Genomic DNA, 22,803 nt, shown 5'->3' on the forward strand with positions numbered 1-22,803 from the left:
TTTTGCACTGGTCATACCATTACCTTCCAGAAGATAAATCAGCTGCCAATTAATATGCTACAATGCCATGTTTAAGTGCCCAGTGCAAGTGATCAAACAGAAGTGCTGATAACCTTTTGGAATGATCAGCCATCTGGCATTGTTTCAGCTGGAAAGCAATGTTTTAGAAATTCCCTGCTGCTGAACAAGCATGGCATTGAGTTTTCTCAGTCATCGTCTGGTGCCAATACAGGTATTATTCCCAATAAACAGTTTCCTAATTGGAATTTGTGGAGGATGGCAGCCATTCCTATTATCTTCTTAACCCCTTTGTAACATTGTGCCTATTCTGTGATATATAAAAAAGTATTATATGTATTTTTATTTCCATCAGTATTATGAAATTAGGCAAGATAACAAAATGTCAAATGTGCACAATTTGGACTACATCTACAGCATTTTGGAAATGGGGAGGGAGGAGAGAGAAAGAGAGAGAGACCTCATGAGATTTCATGGTTTTCCTAGACAAGTTTTTCATGGGTAATAAGTGTAATAGCTGAAACAATACTTATCACACCCTGATGTAGGCTTGCTATCACATACGTTTATATAACTTTTTAATATTTATTATGAATTTATTGTGTACACATTAATCAATTATAATTTTGTTGGAAACAGAACTCAAGATCTGCTATGGAAGCAAATCTTGAATTTGCTAACAGTGAGCTTTATGATTGAATGGTCTCCCCTCTCTTAGTCTAATAATCATTACATCACACTGGCTCTATCACTCTTTAAAAAGAAATACTGTATTTCTTCGATTCTAAGACGCACTTTTCTCCCTAAAGTAACAGCTCTAAAAATTGGGTGCACCTTAGATTCGATGGCGCCTTAGAATCGAAGAAATACGGTAATTACATTTGTCGAGTCTGCAGCGGGACAGGCGGGGAAAGAGGGTAGGGGGTGAAGAGCGAGCGAGAGAGAAGGGAGTGGAGAGAGAAGCGGGGGGGGAAGGGGCAACGTCTCGGAGCATCTCAAACGTTGCCGCCGGGAGCCGGCTGGGAGGGACCCCAGCTCCGGCAGGCCAGCGAGTTTCCAAAGAGCTCAGCCTCGCCTCTGTTAAGGAGATGGGAAGCGGAAGAATCACCTGAGCAGCGCTGGTTGGGCTCGCCCACCCACCCCCTCCCGTCCGTGTGAATGGTGCAGACCAGCTTTTGAATGCATGTGTGGCTGTCCGTTCCCAGGCAGGGGACGATTGGTTCCTGCTTCCCATTCATGTAACCTGCCTCTATGCGTGTGCGTGTGGGTGCGCGCGCGCGTGTCTGTGTCTCGCTCACTCCCTGTTCCTCTCCCCCTCCGCTGCGTGTATGTACCGTAAAATTGCTTTGCTGGCTGATTGGAGAATTTTTTTTTTCTTCGAATCAAAGCTTTTTTCCCCTGTTGGTGGCACTGAAATTAGTGTGCGCCTTAGATTCGATGGTGTCTTACAATCGAAGAAATACGGTATCATCTTTAATGTCCTCTTTTTCATTCCCTCTTAACATACTAGCACTCCACAAACACACACACACACACACACACACACACACACGAAGTAATGGGCTTGAATCTCACTAATTAAAGTTGTCCTTGCCAATCAAATCAATTACAAGTTTGCATGTGGAAGAAACACAGGTTTGTTTCTGGAACAATTCTTAATATCAAATGGATATTGAAATTACACACAGGTTCCCTAGGTATGGAAACATGTTTCACTACACCTCTTTTGTTTTCTGCAACCCTATCAGGTTGCCAGATTCACAAGGAGCCAATGTTATCATACTGTAAACCAGTGGTTCCCAAACTTTTTCAGGTAACCGCCCCCTTGGTTCCACAAACTCATGCCCAGTGCCCCCTACCCCACCCTATAAAAATTATTATTCAGAATAGTGGTTTTCAACGACCCACTAAGGAAGATAATAACAATAAAATTCAAAACAGTAACAATTAATTGAATATTTATTCAAAATCCAATTACATTTTTTTAGTTTATTCAGTTAAACATAATTGATGAACTTGATCCAGTGATATCATCTTTTCAAAGTCTGATAGTCATTTAGCATTATTATTAGATATAACATTTAGTAACTAGGGTAGAGTACCTCACTATTCTGCAAATTCTTAATGTGATGGATAGGCTTGATGAAGTGATACCAGTTTCCCAATGTCTGGTTTAAAGTCACTTAACATGAGACTTAAATCACCATGTTTAGTAATCTGGAGTCAATTTCTTTGCTTGGAGAGAAGTAGGCAGACCACACTAAAACCACATTCCACTAAATATGATGTTGGAAATGCAACCAGGAGCTTCTGAAACACTCTCCATAGTGCTGGATAGCGATCAGAAATTTCCTTCTGTAACCCAAACTCCTGGTACGGAAAAGACCACCTTGAGCGCCCCCCTGCCGCCCCTTTGCCTCTTAGCGCCCCCTGCTGCCCCCTTGCCTCTTAGCACCCCCTATGCCATCCCACTGCCCCCAAGGGGGCGGTACCACCCACTTTGGGAACCACTGCTGTAAATGTTCACTCTAGTAGGGAGTTCCTTTATCAAATGATGGATTTCCTCCTCTTTAGCCACATCATTGTACCTTCATACAACTCCCCTACTCCTCTGCCTGCTGTAACATGCAAGGCCCTTAGCTGTTCCTCAATTTAGTGTCAGAATTTTGTTCTAAACAGAAATTTTTAAATAACTGCCCACATAAAGGCTTATTTAGTTACTCACTGCTGATCTGTCAGAATACAGATTTAATAATCAATAGTGTGTGTACGGGAATGATAAATGATAATGTTAGCTGATACCCTTAGTCACAATTTTTTAAAAAAAGACCCTGGGGAAGGCTGAATAATTGTTTTCATTGACATCCCTGAAATATCAAAGTTATGACAAGAAGTCCGTCATAGTGTCATCTTTCAAAAGAAGAATTCATAGTCATATTGTATGGACCTTTTTACCTCTAAAGTGCGTCAGCTGTACTGTTTGCATGTAACAATGATGTGAGTTCACTACTCCATGCAGTAATTTCTCATGCCAGTACGAAGAGCCTCAGGGAAGTACAGAGCTAGTGTAGAGTCTTTTAAAGCAATATGCATAATTGTTGCATAAAAACACTATGCCTGCAGCATGGATTCTCTCACCAAATACATGGGGGAGATCACAAGTTTGAATGCTGCTCTATGGGGTGTGGAGGGAGTCCTATATATAGAAAACTAGCAAGTCAGGGAGAAGGCTAGGCTAGAACACTTCTCCCAAATTTCTAGCTTTCTATGAACAGGGAAGTTGGTTTGTTGTTTTTGTTTTAATATAAGGGAGGCATTCAATCATGCAAGTCACTACTTGATTTAAATTTATTTATTTATTTATTTATTTATTTATTATACTTATATACCGCTCCCATAGCCAGGGCTCTCTGGGCGGTTTACAGAAATTCTAAAATTGAGGTAAAAACAAGTATACAAAATTTAAAACACTAAAACACAGAACATACATACATAAAGCATTAAAAACCGATTAAAAGCTAAACATGTGGGTAATTAGGATGTGCCGCCATATGCCTGGGCAAAGAGGAAAGTCTTAACCTGGCGCTGGAAAGATAGCAGCATTGGCGCCAGGCGAGCCTCATCAGGGAGATCATTCCACAGTCTGGGGGCCACCACTGAAAAGGCCCTCTCCCTTGTTGCCACACTCCGAGCCTCTCTCGGAGTAGGCACCTGGAGGAGGACCTTAGATGTTGAACGTAGTGACCGGGTATATTCACGTCGGGAGAGGCGTTCCGTCAGGTATTGTGGTCCCAAGCCGTGTAAGGCTTTATAGGTCAAAACCAGCACCTTGAATTGGGCTTGGAAACATACAGACAGCCAGTGCAAGCGGACCAGAGCAGGTGTTATATGGTTGAACCTTCTGGTTCCCGAAATCAATCTGGCCGCTGCATTTTGCACGAGCTGCAGCTTCCGAACCGTCTTCAAAGGCAGCCCTACGTAGAGCGCATTGCAGTAATCTAACTTGGAGGTTACCAGAGCATGGACAACTGAAGCCAGGTTATCCCTGTCTAGATAGGCGCGTAGCTGGGCCACCAACCAGAGTTTGTAGAAGGCACTCCGTGCCACTGAGGTCACCTGAGCCTCCAGTGACAATGATGGGTCTAAAAGAACCCCCAAGCTACGAACCTGCTCCTTCAGGGTGAGTGCAATCCCATCCAGAACCGGTAGAACACCCCCCATCCTGTCAGCGGAATCACCTACTAACAGCATCTCAGTCTTGTTTGGATTGAGTCTCAGTTTATTAGCCCTCATCCAGTCCATTGTCACAGCCAGGCACCGATTCAACACATCCACAGCCTCTCCTGCTGAAGATGAATAGGAGAAATAGAGCTATTTCTGAATACTAGTACTATTCTGTCTAGTAACAGTTTTTCCATGAGATCTGCCAAGGCCCAAACAAGACTAGATGGCAGGAGAACCATGACTGGAGGTCCCATGCTCTTGGGTTGTTGTTTTTCTCTGTTGAAATAGCCCCCACAATGAAGCTGCTCTTTGCCCTAACCTTAACCCTAACCCTACAGGTATCCATCATGTCTAATTGTATCCTTGAACTCAAACTTTTCAGCTACCTACATTCAGAACAATACTTTCTGTAAGGTTGTTCACTGCAACCTTTACCCATCAAGAGTGATAATATGCCCACGAGTAGGGTGATCTACTTCTTTACAATGTTGTCTCTCACAGAGGCAAATTACTTGTCTCTCACCCGGAAAATGCTCTTGCTGGTCATATTAATGCAACACACCAATATCAACTCAGACTTATATAAATTATTATAAATTCAGACTAGTGAATTTTGGGATTTTAGGATGGGGCACAATGAAAAGAGAGAGGTTTACATCACAAAAATATTTACATCATATGCAGGAAGATAGTTTTTTTTAAAGAGCAGTTTTACTTCCGAAATGCAGAGTAAACAGAGTGGGCACCCCAATGAGATTGTGCAACCAGGAAGTATTAATTTATTTTAGCAAGAAGTTGATGAAGATGAAATTTAATAAGTCAAACATATATTAGTCAGTACCGTGCGTGGGTGTACCAGAATGTCCTTTCCAGTCATCAAGAGAGAGGGCTTTTTAAAATATTGCTTCATGCTCTCCCATTGTCAAAGAACATCTGAAGCTGTCTTTTGACCTCCACCAGTACAATATGTCACCAAACAGTTTTTAAAAGTCTCACATCCTTTCAAATTTCTAATTTACATAACATGGGCAAAGAAGTATTCTATTCAACAATAAAGGCCTAACATTATTATTATTATTATTATTATTATTAATAATAATAATAATAATAATAAATTAAGAAGAGGAAGAAGAACAAGAAGTAGGAGAAGAAGAATTAAAGCGTTAATATTAAATCATACAGTTGTACTTGATGTTGTCCTTCAACCAGCAGAACAGACACTACTGGAGGATCCAGTTCTCCTTTCCCCTACAGCCAACACACACTACCGAGATCTGCTCTATAGAGCTGGTTTGGTTGTGGGGGGGAATGCGGAGGGCTGTAAGAGAGGAGAGGGAAATGGAAACTCCCATTATGTGAGTAAAAGCTCACTTGTGTAACTTGGGATTTAACCAATAAATTACTAGGAAGATTAAAAAAAAATCCTATCATAACAAAACCAAACAAAAGGGGAAAAACAACAACCATCAACAATACAAGGAACATAACAAAAAAGCATATCTATCCACAAAAACTATTCACAACACAATGAATTAAAGAGAGAGAGAAGAAAAGATTTGACATTTGTTTCAAATATATAAGCTGACCATTTATCTAAATAAGCATCCAAACAAATTTATGACTGTAGGATATATGTTCAAATGCAGCAAGAGCCGTAAGATTTTCAGTCCACTGAATAAAGGGTAGTGGGTGTTTATCCTTCTAGGCTTTGCAACTGTTAGGGCTCTCAAAGACCACTTTTGTTGTCCATCTGTTAATCCTCACATCACAAGATTATAATTTAAAAGTGCATGAATAATAATAATAATAATAATAATAATAATAATAATAATAATGCCCACATCATATGCCTCAGTGACGCATTGTTTTACAATGCCAGCATCTAACAGAGCTAGCCAGCTTCTTCATAACCAGCCTCTGTGGTGTCCAATATTCACGAAACATCAATTTCAGTTGAATCAGCCTCAATTTTAAATCTACAGAAATAGTATTTATTGAAACTAAAGCAACTTTCCATTGGTTTGGCTGTATAGAAAATTCCAATTCCCTATTCCATTCCTCTCTGGCATGCTGAACATCCACCTTATTACATTCCAAAGGACATTTATAGACAGCTATTGTGGGCTTAGCTTTCTGTAAAGAACCAAATAATTCCTCCAACAATATAGGAGGTGCTGAAGCACTCATCTCTGATGCCCTATATATAGACACCAAAAAGTGCTGTAACTCAATGTATTGCCACTCACCACTAGATGACAAGTGATATCTACTAAAATAGTAAAAAAATATATCATCCGATCCTGTTAACTGTTCTAAAGTATGAGGCAGTATCCAACTGTGTTGTTCTATTAGCATAAATGATGTTGTGCTAGAGGGAACTAGGTTCTGAACTATGTGCAGAACTAAAGTTATCCAACTAAAGTTACGTTTGCACAAGCAGTCCATCGTGCACTCCATTGTGCATCCCATTGCACATAACTCTTGTGCAAACTCTTGTGCCATCTTTTGTGCAACTGGTTGCACAAGACCTATGCGCAACGGGTTGCACAATGATTTCCACAACAGGCTGCACAAGCATAATTCACAACTGCTTGCGCAACCATGCTTGCAAACGTAGCTTTAGTGTATAACAAACAGTTGTGCAACCGAAAGATTCAGTAGAATTCCTCTAGAGCTGTTTTAGTTTGCGGAATGATACCATTGGATACTGTCCATAAATTCCACTATCAACTCAATTCTGCCACAAAAAAGGCTGTTTCTCTATTTACAGATCAGGATTCCCCCATAAAGTCAATTTAGCATGAGAATATGGATCAAACTGCAACTGACAAGACATTATATGCCATATCTCTCTGCTGCTGAAATTGCAGGTAGAGCCATTCCTTTGATTTTTTATTGTGCCTAGATCCTAGGGCTGTATACTTGAAAAGAGGTGTCAATGATTTAACTCCAAAACAATCCATGGAGGAGTATTAAAGGGAAAAGGTATCTTCCAGGTATCGTACAAGATAAGCCTTATGATATAAACTGGAAAATTAAATCCTCCTTCCCTAATTGGCAACCTTGTGAAGGAAAAGCTGGGAAGAGAGCATGCCAAAAGTTCTAAGCACAAATAAAATATCAATGGAGAAAGAGGAAAGCCCTACCTTGTGCCATTCTTTAAACAAAAGTCCTGCAGAATGCTATTTTTTTCCAAAATTACAAACATAAACTTCCAGTGTAATTTGTCAATACTTTCTCAGCATAAAGTAAAATACCCACAGCCAAATCCATTATTTTAGTATTCAAAGAGATCAAATTTACTACAAGTTTGGGGAGAGCAATTCTATGCTGGGGGACATAAGATTGTTCAGTTTCCCGGCTACGAGGTTGGAAACCCAGCCTTCCCTAAGTATCTGGCATCCTCCAGATATTTTATACTATCATTCCTGACCGTTGGTCATGCTAGCTGGAGCTGACGGGAGTTGAAGTCCAAAACATATGGAGGGCTCCGGGATGAGGAAAGTGGCAATGAACCCTAGTAAAGATTAACCATAGTTTAGGCTTCAGACATAACACAAAATTGTGTTTAATTGTAAGCAGAAGTGAATGCTTTTATTCTCCTCCTTGCAACCACAAAGAGGGATCACATGTGCTCAGGACTCATTCTCAATAATCCAAATAAGGTCTAGGGATTACCAAGGCTGGCTCCAAGTTTAAGGGCCTTCACAAGCGCTATTTGGTGGGCCCCACCAACACCACTAGCTCCCTGTTGATATTACTGGGCTTTCCCCTGGCAGGCTTACAGCAGACAGCAACAGCATTCTGAGTTGCCAGTCACTGTAAATCACCACAATGCCTGGATGTAGTATCACTCCAGGGCATTTTAAATGGTGGGTGACTTTCCAGACTCAGCTGCTGCTGCCAGATAAACCTGCAGCTGGGAGAATAGGCTGATAAGTGAACTAAGCATCAGCACTGGTGCACCTTGCTAGAGTCTTTGGACTACAGAAGCTGCCTGAAAGTACTGGATGCTGACACCATCCCTGGATGAAGGCATCATTTCCCATGGTACACAGAGTCAGCCCACTATCACCTCTGTTCACACGGGTTTTATATGGTTTTGCAAAGCTTCAAAATACTGGAATATCTATTTGACCCAAGATGACCCTGAAATGAAAGCTATAGGAAACCATGCTTTTATCCTACACTTCATTAACAATGATTGTCCAATCTTGACGTTCAGCCTTCTGAGGAACAGTGGGAGAATGTAACTGCCATTCAAGAGAACAGGCATTCAGTCGATGGGAGGGCTTCTTCATCAAGTCAGCCATATGTGAGACTACTAACAGACATCAAAGTCAGAGCCAGCAACTCAGTCGTTGCATTGATTTAATTAATATTAGATTCATTATAGTGATTACATATTCATTTCATGTTGTTTTAACCTGATCTATTATATCACTTAGAGATAGCTCAATCACACATGCCTTGTATTGCAACTCCACTCTTAGAAATCCCTCCCACCCCACTCTCTCTCTATCTCACATTGGATTCTATTATTTTAAAGTATTTGATGGAAACAGTAACCTGCTTTATATTCCACCCTGTAATCTATTATCATGTTCAGGCTTGAGCATCTTTTTAACATCTCTTTCTGCATCTTCCTCTCACAATATTTGCTTCTACTATAAACAACAACAAGTGAGAAAGAGAAAAATGTGAACTTTACTTACTAGGAACTCCAGATACCAGCCGTAAGGGGCGCAATACTCGGAAAGCCCGGAGTGCTTTAACGTCAAATCCAGCACCTTTGCCTCCTATCGAATTTACCCCATCTGCTTTGGTTGCTTGTTCTAAAATTGCACTAAAAAGCCTTGGAGGGGTGTAGAAAAAGGGAATAAATTGTTAGTAACTGCATGGATCAAAATGAATATTCCATATACTATGCATAAGACATGGAAATTAGAAGAAGTTTGTATCCATCTAAGACATGCAGGCCCTTTCTGCACCTAAGGATTATCCCAGGGAAATGGAGGCATCGTCCCTGCCTGCTCCCGGGATCCCCTATGTGTTATTTGGATGCACAGGGATGATCCCGGAGGAAAAGGAAGGTGTAGAAACGGCTGCAGATTGACAGATGCAACTGACTGTAACTTTTGCCACATGCTCTTAATTTGGGTTAGTCATTCACCTCTTTCACATTTCAGATTATATACAGATATAGCTAGACAAATAATATGTAAGGGGTGAGTATTAAGCTTGCATGTATGTACATACCATTAGATATAAATTAGAAAGTATATCGGATACACCATAAGTAACACCATAAGTGCTGCACAAGCTCTGGAGTTTTTCAAGAGCTCCAGAGTTTCACAGGCAGCAGCACAAAGATTAATAGCACCTATCTGATTTTACAACCTTAACAATAATGAAAATTAATTGTAAAGCTAGTGTCTGTAATCCAAATTTACCTAAATGCAGAGATTTACTGTCCCCTTCTATTACTTCAATACACATCAGCAATGGGAAGTCATGTGTGCCCGAGGCACTGCAGACCCTCAAGATCATGGCTACGCCAGTATAGTAAAAGACTCAGTGCTCATATACACCAAGCAGGATATTCCACTATGAAAGTGGTTTGAAAGCGGTATAGAAAAGGCAGGAGCCACACTAAGCAGGATACAGCGGTATGAAAGTGGTATATGTTATGTGTCAATGGGTCCCAACAGTTGTCAGTGCACTTCAATACCACTATAAAGCAGTAGTGTGGCTCCTGCCTTTTCTATACCGCTTTCGTACCACTTTCATAGTGGAATATCCTGCTTGGTGTAGATGAGCCCTTAGACTACAGGTTCTTAATCTCAGACTATGGTCAGTGGACTACTGGTCTTCTACAAGCTCTATTCAGGTGGTCTATCAAAAGATCATGGAACAACTGAATAGATCTTCACTTATTTTTTTCTGATGACAGTAAGAGAGGTAGATTTGACTAGGGACAAATTATCAATCAGGTTAAGAAGATCCTTGACTAGGGGCCATGATTTGCATAAGAGGATGCTTGTGTAATCTTCTAGTTTTTCCTTTAAAAAAATATCAATAAAAGAGGTGCTTCTCTTTGGCCTGACTTAGGGCTTGTGATTTTCATGATACTGAACTGGTTTTGAAGATGATGCAAGAACCAAAGAGAAATATATAGCTTTTAAATCACATTACAAATATAAAACTCCTTCATAATTTATTAGATGATTCTTGCACAGAAAACATATTTTTTCATTGTAATTACATGATACTTAAAAAGGCAGCAGACACCAAATTTGCCCCTGCATATTTCTTTCAGTCCAGTGAACAGGCATTAGGAATGTGTTCTGCTTCCTATTCATATATTTCTGCTTTTCTGCATAATATAATCCTCACACAGATGATGACTGATGAATCTGCACAGTCATCCCAGTCTTCTGGGATCCTGTGAAGCAGAGTTCATTATAAAAGGTTTATCTGATACTTGTTTTTTACAACTTTAATAAAATAACTCAAAGCCAGAATCTGGCAAACAAAATAATAACTGAAAGAATGCATGGAAGAATGCTTGCCATGCCAAAGATGGTTAATTCCATCCTTACATTTATGTTGGGGACTGTCAAATTAAGGATCTTCACTAGAGTGTAATTAGGGTGGGAGACTACATATTTCCTACGCGGTCTCTTCATTAGATGGAAAGGCTGTAGATGTGCACATGTACAGTACTCTTTCAAAATGTCCTGCAATACAAACCATGGTGACTGTTCTCTCATAAGTCATCTTTGGAAAAGAGAGCATAAGCCACCTTCCAAGATATACATCAAGTGCTGCTCTTTATGAGGACATATTGTTCCCCATTTTTCTCAAGATGATCTATCTTACATTGATGGTTTTCAAAAGGAACTCATTCCCCTCTACACTTAGAGATGAGCTAAATATGGGATGTCCTTCACAATATACCTCTTAGATATATTTTCAATAGCTTTCTTTTCTTTTGCACCTAAAATTACTAGGTGCTATGCAAAAATCAGAAACAAGGCCCTGTCCTCAGGGTTACAATCTAAAAATAAAGACATGATACATTAGGGAGGAAAAGGAAGGAGAGTACATGTGAAGATGAGTCAGTGAGGGAAAGCCTGCTCTGTCAAAAAAGAACAATGGTAGGGTCTCTTTCTTTCCCTTTGTCCCGTGCAGAGTAGATGATTGCCGACAGAGTCTGAAAGGGGAGGGGCTGAATGGCAATGGAAAGTACCTCTCTCTCTCTCTCTCTCTCTCCCCTTTCTGCTACTAAGCTACGGAATTGCTAAAGATGAAGTGTAAAAGTAGGAACCAGAATGCATTTATGACATTAACATACAGACATATACCAATCTCAAAAGCAACTGAGCAGCACTGCAAATTCGTAGACTTTGGATCTAAGAATTAAATTTTAAGGTATAATACATGTGACTATTTTTTTTTTGCACTTGCAGCAAAAAAAGCTGGACCTGCTGCGTATGGGGGAACTTTCTATAGTACTTTTGCCATTGACAGATCACTACCTGGCGGGGTTTAGTCTTACTGGGATTCAATGCCTCTGCAGGGCTAGGGAACAACTAAGATAATCTGCTCCAGGAGGCTGAAGGATCTGAATGGTTTCCTAATAGTGCTTGGGGATTTTCCTGTCACTTCAGCAGATGATTCTGTCTAAACTCTGGTTGACCTCTGGAATGGGAAATGGCTCAGGTAGTTGATACTATTCCTCCCAAGTGTCCTCTCATGTTGAGTACAGCTAAACGCGTTCCCTGGTTTTCAAGGGAGTTGGGAATTATGAAATAAAAAGGACAATGGCTAAAGCAATGTTGGTTAAACACTCGGAACCAAACACACAGGCTCTAGCTCATTTGAAGGGTTACTTGTAGTGGTAGTGATGGCAGCAAAGGTATTCTTCTCTGTCACCATTGTATCTGCACGGAGTTGTCTAGCAAAGCTTTTTTTTTTTTTTGTAGGGTAAAGGCTTATTACATTCTGGCCCATGAGAAAATGGTGTTGATCTCTCAACATCATGTGAGTGGGTGAACCGCCCAGAGAGCTGTGAACCGCCCAGAGAGCTTCGGCTATTGGATGGTATAAAAATGTAATAAATAAATAAATAAATAAACAGCCTGTTGTGACTAATTTGCAAGATTCTTTGCAGATAAAATCACTTGCTTCTGTGCCAACTTAGATGCCATAGTTGGTACAAGTCGAGTGGATGTAACCTCAGCTTCAGATTGTCTAGTTATATTTTTCAATTTGTACAGCCTGAGAAAGTGGACACTATCCTTGGACAGGTGAGATCTATTATATGTGTGCTTAACTCTTGACTTTCCTGGCTCATAAAACCAAAGGAGCCCTAGCCAAGTGTGTAAAGGTAGTGATGAACACCTCTACAACAGGTGTGATTTCATTGTACTTAAAAGAGGGAGTTGTGAGACATTCGTTTAAAGAAAAAAAATCTTCCCCGAACCCCATCGTTCTTGATAATTTCCAGCCAATGTCTAATATTCTAATTTTTAGGCAAATGTTGAAGTGTGTGCTGCCCTCCCAGCTCCAGGTATTCCTAACTGAGGTGGATCATCTACATCCATTTCAGTCTAACTTCAGGCCTAATTATGGGACAGAGATTGATTCGGTTGTGTTGGTAGATGACCAATGTCAGGAAGTGGACAGGGTTAGGGTTGGGGTTTCTGTGGGTTCTGCTGGACCTCTGAGTGGCTTTCAAGATGGTCAGCCATAGTATCCTTCTGGACTTCCTGGCTCTGTTGGGACTTTGAGACCCTGCTTTAAGGTGGCTCCAGTCCTTCTTGGAGGAATGATTTCAGAAATGGTGTTGGGGAACTCCAAGAGGATACAATAGTCAATGGTATCAAAAGTTGATGAAAGATCGAGCAGACTAATCAGGATTGCACTCCCCCTGCCCTCTCTTAATAAAGGTCTGGCGACTAAGGCTGATTCAGTCCCGTAACCAGGTCAAAACCCAGACTAGAATTGGTCTAGAGATCATCAGTGTCTAGTACCAAGAGTGCATGCAGTTGCTCCATCACAAGGCTCTCAAGTACCTTCCCAAACAAAGAGGTATTTGCAACTGTGTGGTAGTTGTCTAATAGCATTAAGTCCAGAGTGGGCATCTTCAGGAGTAGTTGCACTACTGCCTCTTTAAATAATAATAATAATAATAATAATAATAATAATAATAATAATAATAATAATAATAATAAATTTCTTACCCGCCTCTCCGATTGGATCGAGGCAGGGAACAACAAGAAGCATAAAATACACAAAATACTGATTAAAAACATGGTATACACTGTTCAAAAACATCCTAAAAGCATCCCCCAAAATACTAAAAATATCCTAAAATTCTACTAAAGACAGTAGGAACTACTCCTTCCTACAAGGAGGCATTTACCACTTGTTGGACCCACCCAGTCATGACCCTTTTATTAGCCAGGAGGGGCAAGGATCAAGAGGGCTCATGATAGTCGCATTCTTGCAAACATCTTGTCCATGTCATCAGGCCACAGCAACTGAAACAGATCCCACAAAATCTGGCAGATGGTTGCCTCATCCACCACGAGTGGAACTGCACTAACAACAGCATCAATTTTGTCTTCAAAGTGTGATGCAAAAAGGTCACCATTTGGTGGGGAGAGTGTTAACAGCCCCAGACCACCCAAAAGAGCTCCATTGGGCAGCTACCCAAGGAGGCAGCAAAACAAGACTTCTTTGCTGCCTGCACTGCCATGTAATAGGCTCAATTATGTGCTCTAGAATAGAGCTTGCTCAGTCATCTTCACTTCAAGTCTTAAGCCATTTGCATTCTGGCCAACATACAGTCAGTTTCACTGATTGCAGCTCCCCAGTATACCGAGGAGTAGAATGGACTCTACTTCCATCAGTCTCCTAGTACAGACCATCCAAATGCCCCTCCGCCCACTCCTGAAGGAGGTAAGGAGGGTAATGAGTTCAAATCTTACCAGGAAATGGTCTGACTATTAAAATGGGGTTACTTCGACACCTACCCACCTGTATTTTCAGACTACTCCTGTCACAGCTTGGCATTTTGGTTCCTGTTCAGTTTTGAAAGTGCAAAATTAGGTAAGTTAGCATTAAAATGCTAACCAAACAAATTTCTCTTTCATCCCTACTTGAAAAACCACCAGCGGCTCAGAGTGCATTAAATTGGAAAAGTTTCATATGCTAAATTTCTGTAAATTTAGTAACAGCATCAGCTAAGGATAGTGTGTCTCCTCTGAATGAATGCTTGGAGGCAGTAATGGGCTGGATGAGGAAAAACAAACTGAAGCTGAATCCAGACAAAACAGAGGTGCTTGCTGTCAAGGGCTCTGACCTAGGTTTGGAGGTGTGTCAGCCAGTTCTGGATGGGGCTACACTCCCCCTGAAAGACTGTGTTCGCAGTTTGGGGGTGCTCCTGGATCCGTCACTCCAAATGACAGCCCAGATAGATGCGACGGCCGGGAGTGCCTACTATCAGCTTTGGCTGATACGCCAGCTGCGCCCCTTCTTAGAGTCAGAAGACCTAAAGACAGTAGTGCACGCGCTGGTAACCTCAAGGCTTGACTTCTACAATGCGCTCTACATAGGGCTACCATTGTACCTAGTTCGGAAACTTCAACTAGTTCAAAATATGGCGGCCAGGTTGGTCACTGGTACACCTAGGGATGACCACATTACACCAACATTAAAATCACTCCACTGGCTGCCAATTAGTTTCCGGGCAAAGTACAAAGTGTTGGTCATTACCTTTAAAGCCCTAAATGGTTTGGGTCCAGGTTACTTGCGGGATCGCCTTCTCCCATATAGTCCGCCCCGCACACTCAGGTCCTCTGGGGTGAACTTACTTCAGTCAGCTAAAACTAGGCTGACATCAGTTTCCCAGAGGACCTTTTCTTCTGTCGCCCCCAGATTGTGGAATGGCCTGCCAGAGGAGATTCGTAAAATTAACTCTATGTGTGATTTTAAGGCAGCTTTAAAGACTAGCCTTTTCCGGCAGGCCTATCCAGATCAATGTTAAATCATGAATTTTTAAGATGTATTGATTCCTGTTCTAATGTTGTTCCCCGCCTCGATCTAAAAGGAGAGGCGGGTAAGAAATACATTTATTATTATTATTATTATTATTATTATTATTATTATTATTATTAAATCAGACATCTCTTAAAGGTACAGGAGCCCTGCCAGAAAAAGTAAGACATCCATAAACTCATTATACTGACAGAATTTCCAGTACCCAGAAATGGGTGTTTTGTGTATACAGAGAAACAATACACACATGAAAGAGATATAGATACTCACCCTACTACCACAATTATAAAATCTAGTAAATTCCAGCCATTGCGGAGGTAAGCATTAGGGTGAAAGAGAAGTCCATATGCTATTACTTTTAAAAATGCTTCCACTGTAAAAATTATGAGAAAGAGATATTCCACTTGTTCCTGCAGAGAAAAGAAAACATGAAACAGTGCAGTTAATTCCATGTAATGGGGAAACGGCAGTAAAACACAATGGCTGCATTCGGACGATATATTAGGTAACAGAGGGGGGAATAATACACTCACGGTTCATTAATTTTTTGGTACTCCTCGCACGACGTGTTGCCCCTCCCCCCATCATGCGACTGGTGGTGCTCCACCCTCCCTCCTCCCGGCCACATCCCATCAGCCATTGTGAGATGTGCTGGCTATACAAGAGCAGCTGGGTGTTTTTGGCTGCTCCTGCCAGAGAACTCTATGGCCAATGGAATAGTGCACTTGACGGAGGGGGAGAGCCCACCACACGACATTTTAATCAATTATTTGATAAGCAATGGAGCAAAATATGTATACTCTTGGTTGTGTGTGCGTTGTGTGTCTCCTCCACGACACAATAAACAACTCAACCCCCGCCCCCCGGCCACTGATTATCACGTTGTCTGAACCCAGCCAATCTCATTTCATGGGAAGGGAGGAGGTTCCAAGATTAGGGTGACCACCATTTTCACAGGATATCCATATGAGGTTGTGAGGCTTCCTGCTGCTCTTCTCAACCCCAAACCAAGTAGCTCCTAGACTGTGCTACTTTCGTCCAAGTATACTATGGTAATACTTCAATTCTGGGTCTAGTTTCAATGAAGCAGCAGCACCATAGTCAATATGGTGCCAGAGTTTGCAAACTGCTGGGCCAGTCTGAGATTTTTTCTTACTGTGGTGTTTTGAAGTTCCACCCTCCAGTCCTAGGAAAAGAGTGGTCATTTGGGGAATTCTCCCTTTTTACAAATGCACACAAGTTATACACATCAGAATCACGAGAGGAAAAAGGATTATGTCTGGTCATTAAGCTCTTATATCTTTAAATGCGGAAACAAGAAAAACTACTATTTATAAATCACACTGAAAATCTAACATACTTTTCACTCAATTATATTTAATTTTTTGGCATCAAAGAAATTAAACATAAACCATCTAAACACATCATCATCATAATCCATACAATAATTTTCTTAGAATCTAGTTCACTCCCCCCCCCCCAAAATCAGTCAACTAAGAACAAATAGAAATTATATTCCGGAACTCTTTGCTTTTTATTTCCATTATTTCCTTCATAGAGAACAGATTGAGTAGGGGCTAAAAGACTTGAATTATTAAGCAGGAAGTCCCCCCAATTTAAATTTAATTTCTAGTGGCCTTAGACAAGCTACCCTCTCTGGTTTAGTGCCATCCCCACCCCACAAATATGGTGACAGTAATACAGACCTAACCTGTAAGATTGTTGCAAGGTTTATATATTATTTATTAAAATAATATATCCTACTTTTCTTTGAAACATGAGGTTCAAAGCAGCTAACAAACATTAAATTAAAACAAATACCCATCATTAAAAAAGAGTTTTATAAACCAATCTAAAACCACAATACTGCAAGAAACCATGCTAGAGACACTCAGCAGTAAAGCTCACTAATAATCAAATTGCCATTTCCCCAAAGAAGGAAAGGAACCTCTCATGCAAGCACTGAGTCATTACTGACTCTTGGAGGGACGCCAGCTTTCACTGACGTTTTCTTGGCAGGCCTTATAGCGGGGTGGTTTGCTGTTGCCTTCCCTGGCCATTATTACCTTTCCTCAGTTAACTGGGTACTCATTTTACCGACCTCGGGAGGATGGAAGGCTGAGTCGACCTGAGCCGGCTGCCTGAAACCAGCTTCTGCTGGGATCGAACTCAGGCCGTTGGGAGAGTTTCGGCTGCAGAAACTGCTGCTTTACCGCTCTGCGCCACATGAGGCTCCTGCCATTTCTTGCCATTTCCCCAAAGGCCTTCCTAAATGCCATGTTTTTACTAACCAGTAGAAGCTGGAAACCAGGTGGCCCAGGTGTTGATGCTGTCCCTATCGCTTGCTACTCTCTGGGTAATTATTTGTGGGGCTCCGTGCTCCAAGGTCCTCAATTTCTGCTGCAAGGACCAGCCGTAGCTGCACCACTGCCTGGGGGCTTCACCGCCACTACGTGTGCATGGAGTATGCAGTCCGACACCCCCCAACATTTCTTGATGACCACAAGCAACATTTTCTTGTGACTGTATATTGCAAGGGAAGAACAGTAGTAACATACAAGCTGTCTTTCAGAGAAACATATTCACTTTTTCCAATCTTTTAAATGAGCCACCCCTCATAAGATAAGGATGAACACCAGGGTTACCTAGAATAAAATTTGAAAACCACTGCAATAGCAGTGGGAGACAGAGGAAATGAAGTGTGTGAGAGAAGAGGAGTGGTGGGGTGGGGGATAAGAATAGCCCATTTGATAGATTAAATAATGGATTTAGATGTTAAAAATCACATCTATCAATTTAGCCTCTATATTTAGAAATGAACAATTAAAGAGTATATCTTTGGCTCAGTCAGATGCTCTGCATGCCCAGTAGAGAAGTTGCCATATTACGCATCTGTGTTCCAGACTATAATTCTACACTTATCCCTGCCTGAATGCCTTTCTGTAGGCACACAATACAGTTTTCCTTAGTTGAAATAATATGAGGACAAGAAGTCATTGCCTCATTTAATGCTATACTTTTAAGATTAATGTTCTTTTTTAGCAGCACAATACAAGCTAACAAAATTCCTGTTATGTTAAAAAAAAGAAGAAGCCATGGACTATCCAGATTGTTCAGCCAATTACATTAATATACTTAACTGTCCCTAACTAAGGAACTGGCCTTTAATACTGTCCAAATGTTGTACTTAAATCTGTGCAATTCTGCATTGATTAATTAAATAGTATTTGACGTATTTCCAGGGATTTTGGCAAGATCAAGAACCTTATCACCGATCATCTGAATCTTAATGATTCCTGAGAGCTGATTATCTAACTGCACATGCACACAATTTACTTCTGAGGAATCCTACAGAAACGAACTGAATTTTGCAACTGAATTTCCTATTAGAAGCCTACAACAAAGAGTTTGATGATTAAATTAATATGTGACGTTCAACTTTCCATAATTTTGCTGTTCAAGTTTAAATGCACCTCTCCTTACCCCTATTCTAGCTTTGCTAGGCTTCTTTGACCTGTTCCAGTTCCAAAGCCTTTAGTGCCTGCCCTTTTAGGGCTCGGGCACCAAGACTCAAATCTAAACTATGTTCTCTGAGAAAGGAAATCCTGAAGTTGTAATGATTAAGCTGACAGTGTCCTTGTGCCTTTCCTCATCCAGTTTGTGGGTCCTTTACATGACATTGTCTGTAGGACGTCTCCTGCGCTTTTGCCCGGTAATCTCACTTTTTAAAAACTCTGAGATAATGCAGTATTTAAAAGTATCGTGTGATGTCCCCAGTGTGTAAAGTTGGTGCAGTGCTATAATTCTGCCACTAGATGGTGGTGTTTCATTGAACGTAATAGCATTGCTGAGAGGAAAAATTTTCAATTCAAAATCATGTAGTTGCCATCTAAAGAAGGCAGTCGTAAACACAGAATGATTCCAGAGGAAGAAACCCTAGTAAGGATGTGGTTTTTTCCCCCTTAAAGTAAAGATACCTTTGGTTTTTCCTGCTCTTACATGTTCCTTGTGCACTCACTCTATTCCATATTAACTGCACAACTATTTGTTCAATATGTTATTACTGTAGTGATTTAGGAGGAACTGGATGGACAAACTCTTTCAGTTACCCCTGCTTTACAAAAGGCATGTGGGTGCAGCAAAAGAAAATACTGCAACATCAATCCGTATTACTGTAATTTCCAGAAAATCCACCTCTCCTACAGTATCAAATCTCAAAATAATCCATTTTCCATCTTAAAAATGGCAAGGGTTTAAGGAGCTTGCCTTATTGCAAGAACTACTCCCAGTCTTACTCTGCAATTCTCTCCCCTATGGAGTAAATCATATTTTCTAAGGGCTAAAATATCAAAATGTACAATCATTTAATTCCATGTTTGCCAATCCGATTTACCCATGCAATTTCCAGGTGGTAGTCTAAACCACACAGACTAAATCAGCAGGTACATTCAACCAAAAGTCAGCACAACACACAAGGTCTAATGTATGTTACAATCAATATTGGTGTGCATATGTCTCTTACTCAAGGGTATGTTAATAATTGGTCTCATGAATTTAGTGTTATATGTTCCCTGAAAGCTCACCTATATAATTATAATGTGGAACCTAAAAGCTGAGGTATGTTTCCCAAACTTGATTCAAGCTCCAGTTCTTCCAAAATGCTCTGAGAGAATATTACAAATAACTGATTTAATTATTCAACCCAACAGCAACTTGAATTACCGAACAGCAATTGCTGGGGACAATAGCAGGAGGCTGCTATTGCACTCATGTTCTGCCTCTGGGGTTCCCATAGGCATCTTGTCGGCCACTGTGGGAACAAAACGGACTAAGGCCTTTGGTCTGATCCAGCACAACTTTTCTTATGTGTTTATTAACAGCTTCCCAAACTTCATGACAGGCATTGTACTACTCAAAGAGAAGAAGCCTATATATGTTAAACAATTGATACAGTAGCCTAAGAAAAACATTAAGTGTGAAAGGCTCTGGGTTTCTTGGTTATAGGTTATCAACAAATCCATAACAGAAATAACCTTACTGTGTGAATATGTTAACTCAAGGCTGCAGTTAGCATTAATAACATTGATCTTTAGCACTATAGAGTCAGAGGTGCATGCTTATAGGATCAAATCTATAAAGCAGTTGTTGAAAGAGATTTGTTGATATTTCCAAAACACACTTCATTGCTAAGGAGACAGTTTGATGTGACCATATACCAGTATGAGCCAGCATTATTTAAAAAACAAAACAATACCCAACAACAACTCTACAGAGGATTCTGCATGTTTTCAACTTTTAACCAAGTACTATTGTAGTACATTGTCAGGCCTAACCTACACCAAGCAGGATATTGCACTATGAAAGCTATATATAAAAGACAGGAGTCACACTACTGCTTTATAGCGGTATTGAAGTGCACGGACAACTGTTGGGGCCCATTGACATGTACCATATACCACTTTCATAGTGCAATATCCTGCTTGGTGTAGATTCGGCCTCACTGTAGTAAATGAAGGACTTTCCTTTTGCCATGAAGAAGAGCTTGGAGCAACTGAGGGGGGGGGGTCCATAATCTAACAAGAAGAGCCAGGAAAGGGGAATTGGTCACAAATAGTTGTCTTTGAGCTTTATACCAGGGTCCAGAGTTAGGGGTTGACATAGAGGGCAGCTTCCAGGGGCTCTGACCATGCCAAGCCTTATGGCAGGCTGAATTAATAATCATTTGCCCCATGGAAGGTTTCCTTGGTAATGGGCAGTGGCACTCGGGAACCAAGAATGCACCTGACTCCACTTCGTGCCTGCCCCTCCTCCTCCACCATTCCCCTGCTGCTGCTGCTGCTGCTGCTGCCACCACTACCATGTCAACCTACCTCCCACTGCCACCACTACCACAGTTCCATCTGCCTCCCCCTACTCACTGCTCACCCCGCCATCTCCAACATTTCATGTGTTTTGCACCTGTTGCGGCAACTCCACTTCAGCTGCTGCCATCTCCTCCCTACTCCCATACAAGTTTCCTGACAGGACAGCAGTGCTTTTGAATGAGAGTGGAGCTGTACTAGAAATCAGATCTACCAACTATACAAGCATATCTTGAATACGGAAGCTCTGGCCTATTTAGTATTTGGAAACTGAACTGTTGAGCAATAATAAAAATTTACACATTTATGAGATCCAAATTAGGAAGTCTATAAAAAGAAATAACAATATGTAATATCTACACATTGCCCTGTAATAAAGCCCAGTCTAGCTAAGGCCTATATAAGCCATCATGAGGATAACACTTCTCTGTATTATAAAACAAGAGATCTCTGGATCTCTGGAAAATAGAGTTCCTGATACAAGTGAGCTACTCACACAACTTTTACAGTAGCTGGGAAACCCTAACAGATGCACTTTATCCCTTTGTTCGTTTTTATAAGTTTGTCCCTCTAGAGTTTCTACACTCTGGTTCTCATGACTACACTTCCTAGGATGCTATGGGGAAATGGGAAGGAAGAAAGCAAGGAAAAATAAAAGGGCAAAAGGGCAACAGGTTGTAAAGAAGTAGATAATAAAATATATGAAGGTGTGTTTCAATTCTGCACAAGCTTTTTGGCACATTCATGCTCACTGTCTAGTCGTGTATATGTGTGTGTCTGATTTTCATTAGAACCCTGAAATCCACCAACTGGAGCCAGGTAGAAAATAAAGTTTGCAGTAGGAAGTGGGGGAGGGAGAATATACACTTAGGTTCATCTAGATGTGATGTTAAACGTGCCATTAGAGAACATATCATGTGTTTTGTTTTTGTTTCCTGCCCCCATGTACTAGCAGACGGTGAGAGGGGCAATTAGCCCTAGGGTTAATAGCTGTACCAGGGACAATTTTTGTCAGGATCATAGCTGGGGATAAAAGGGTTAAACCTCCCCACCCTGTCCAAATGATCTCCCATTATTGATTTTTGTTTAAACCTTGGCATGTTTTCTATTTAAACTTGAAGTGTTATGTCTAGTATGACCCTTAGAATTAAGGAACAACGTGCCTCTGAGTTTGTTCTCAGTAGCAGAATATGTCTGCTTATTTATTTATTATTTATACTTATATACCACTTAATGTATTAGCTTTAATTTAATTAATATATAATAATTTCCCATTGGAAAACACACACACACACACACACACACACACACTGGAAAGTTACACGCTAATTACATGTACTTTGTCCCTTAGCTAAGTCAACTCACCAGGAGACAGCCTTCTGCATCATATCTGTTTTTCTTATAGAGGCCACATTAAACAAGAGTCCACATTTCCATTTCTTGTGCTAATAAGCCAAAGCAATAGTGTATGCAAGATCTCATGCAGGCATGCTTTAAGGCCTCCTGTGTTAAGAGCATTATTAAAGCCCAACAAGAATTTACCAAGGTTAGAAAAACAATTTCCAGTCATACTGAGATCATCTGCCACATCTACCATTGTTTATGGGAGAGAATACCAGAGGAATTCGTTTAA

General features: G+C 40.8%; 1 protein-coding gene across 6 annotated transcripts in view; it reads right to left on the reverse strand.

Annotated features, from left to right (window-relative positions):
- CACNA1C (calcium voltage-gated channel subunit alpha1 C) overlaps positions 1–22,803 on the reverse strand; it is a 609,442-nt gene that overhangs the window by 226,891 nt on the left and 359,748 nt on the right. For 5 of the 6 annotated variants that reach the window (XM_063134894.1, XM_063134895.1, XM_063134893.1 and 2 more), the window contains 2 exons: positions 15,580–15,719; positions 8,958–9,097 (listed from right to left, as the gene is read on the reverse strand). In XM_063134894.1, the coding sequence (XP_062990964.1) occupies positions 8,958–9,097; positions 15,580–15,719 (280 nt within the window). Of the gene's footprint in view, positions 1–8,957; positions 9,098–15,579; positions 15,720–22,803 lie in introns of those variants that run through there. The other variant, XM_063134889.1, reaches the window with a different exon arrangement.

This window comes from Elgaria multicarinata, chromosome 9 (assembly GCF_023053635.1).
Source record: "Elgaria multicarinata webbii isolate HBS135686 ecotype San Diego chromosome 9, rElgMul1.1.pri, whole genome shotgun sequence".
NCBI lineage: Eukaryota > Metazoa > Chordata > Lepidosauria > Squamata > Anguidae > Elgaria > Elgaria multicarinata.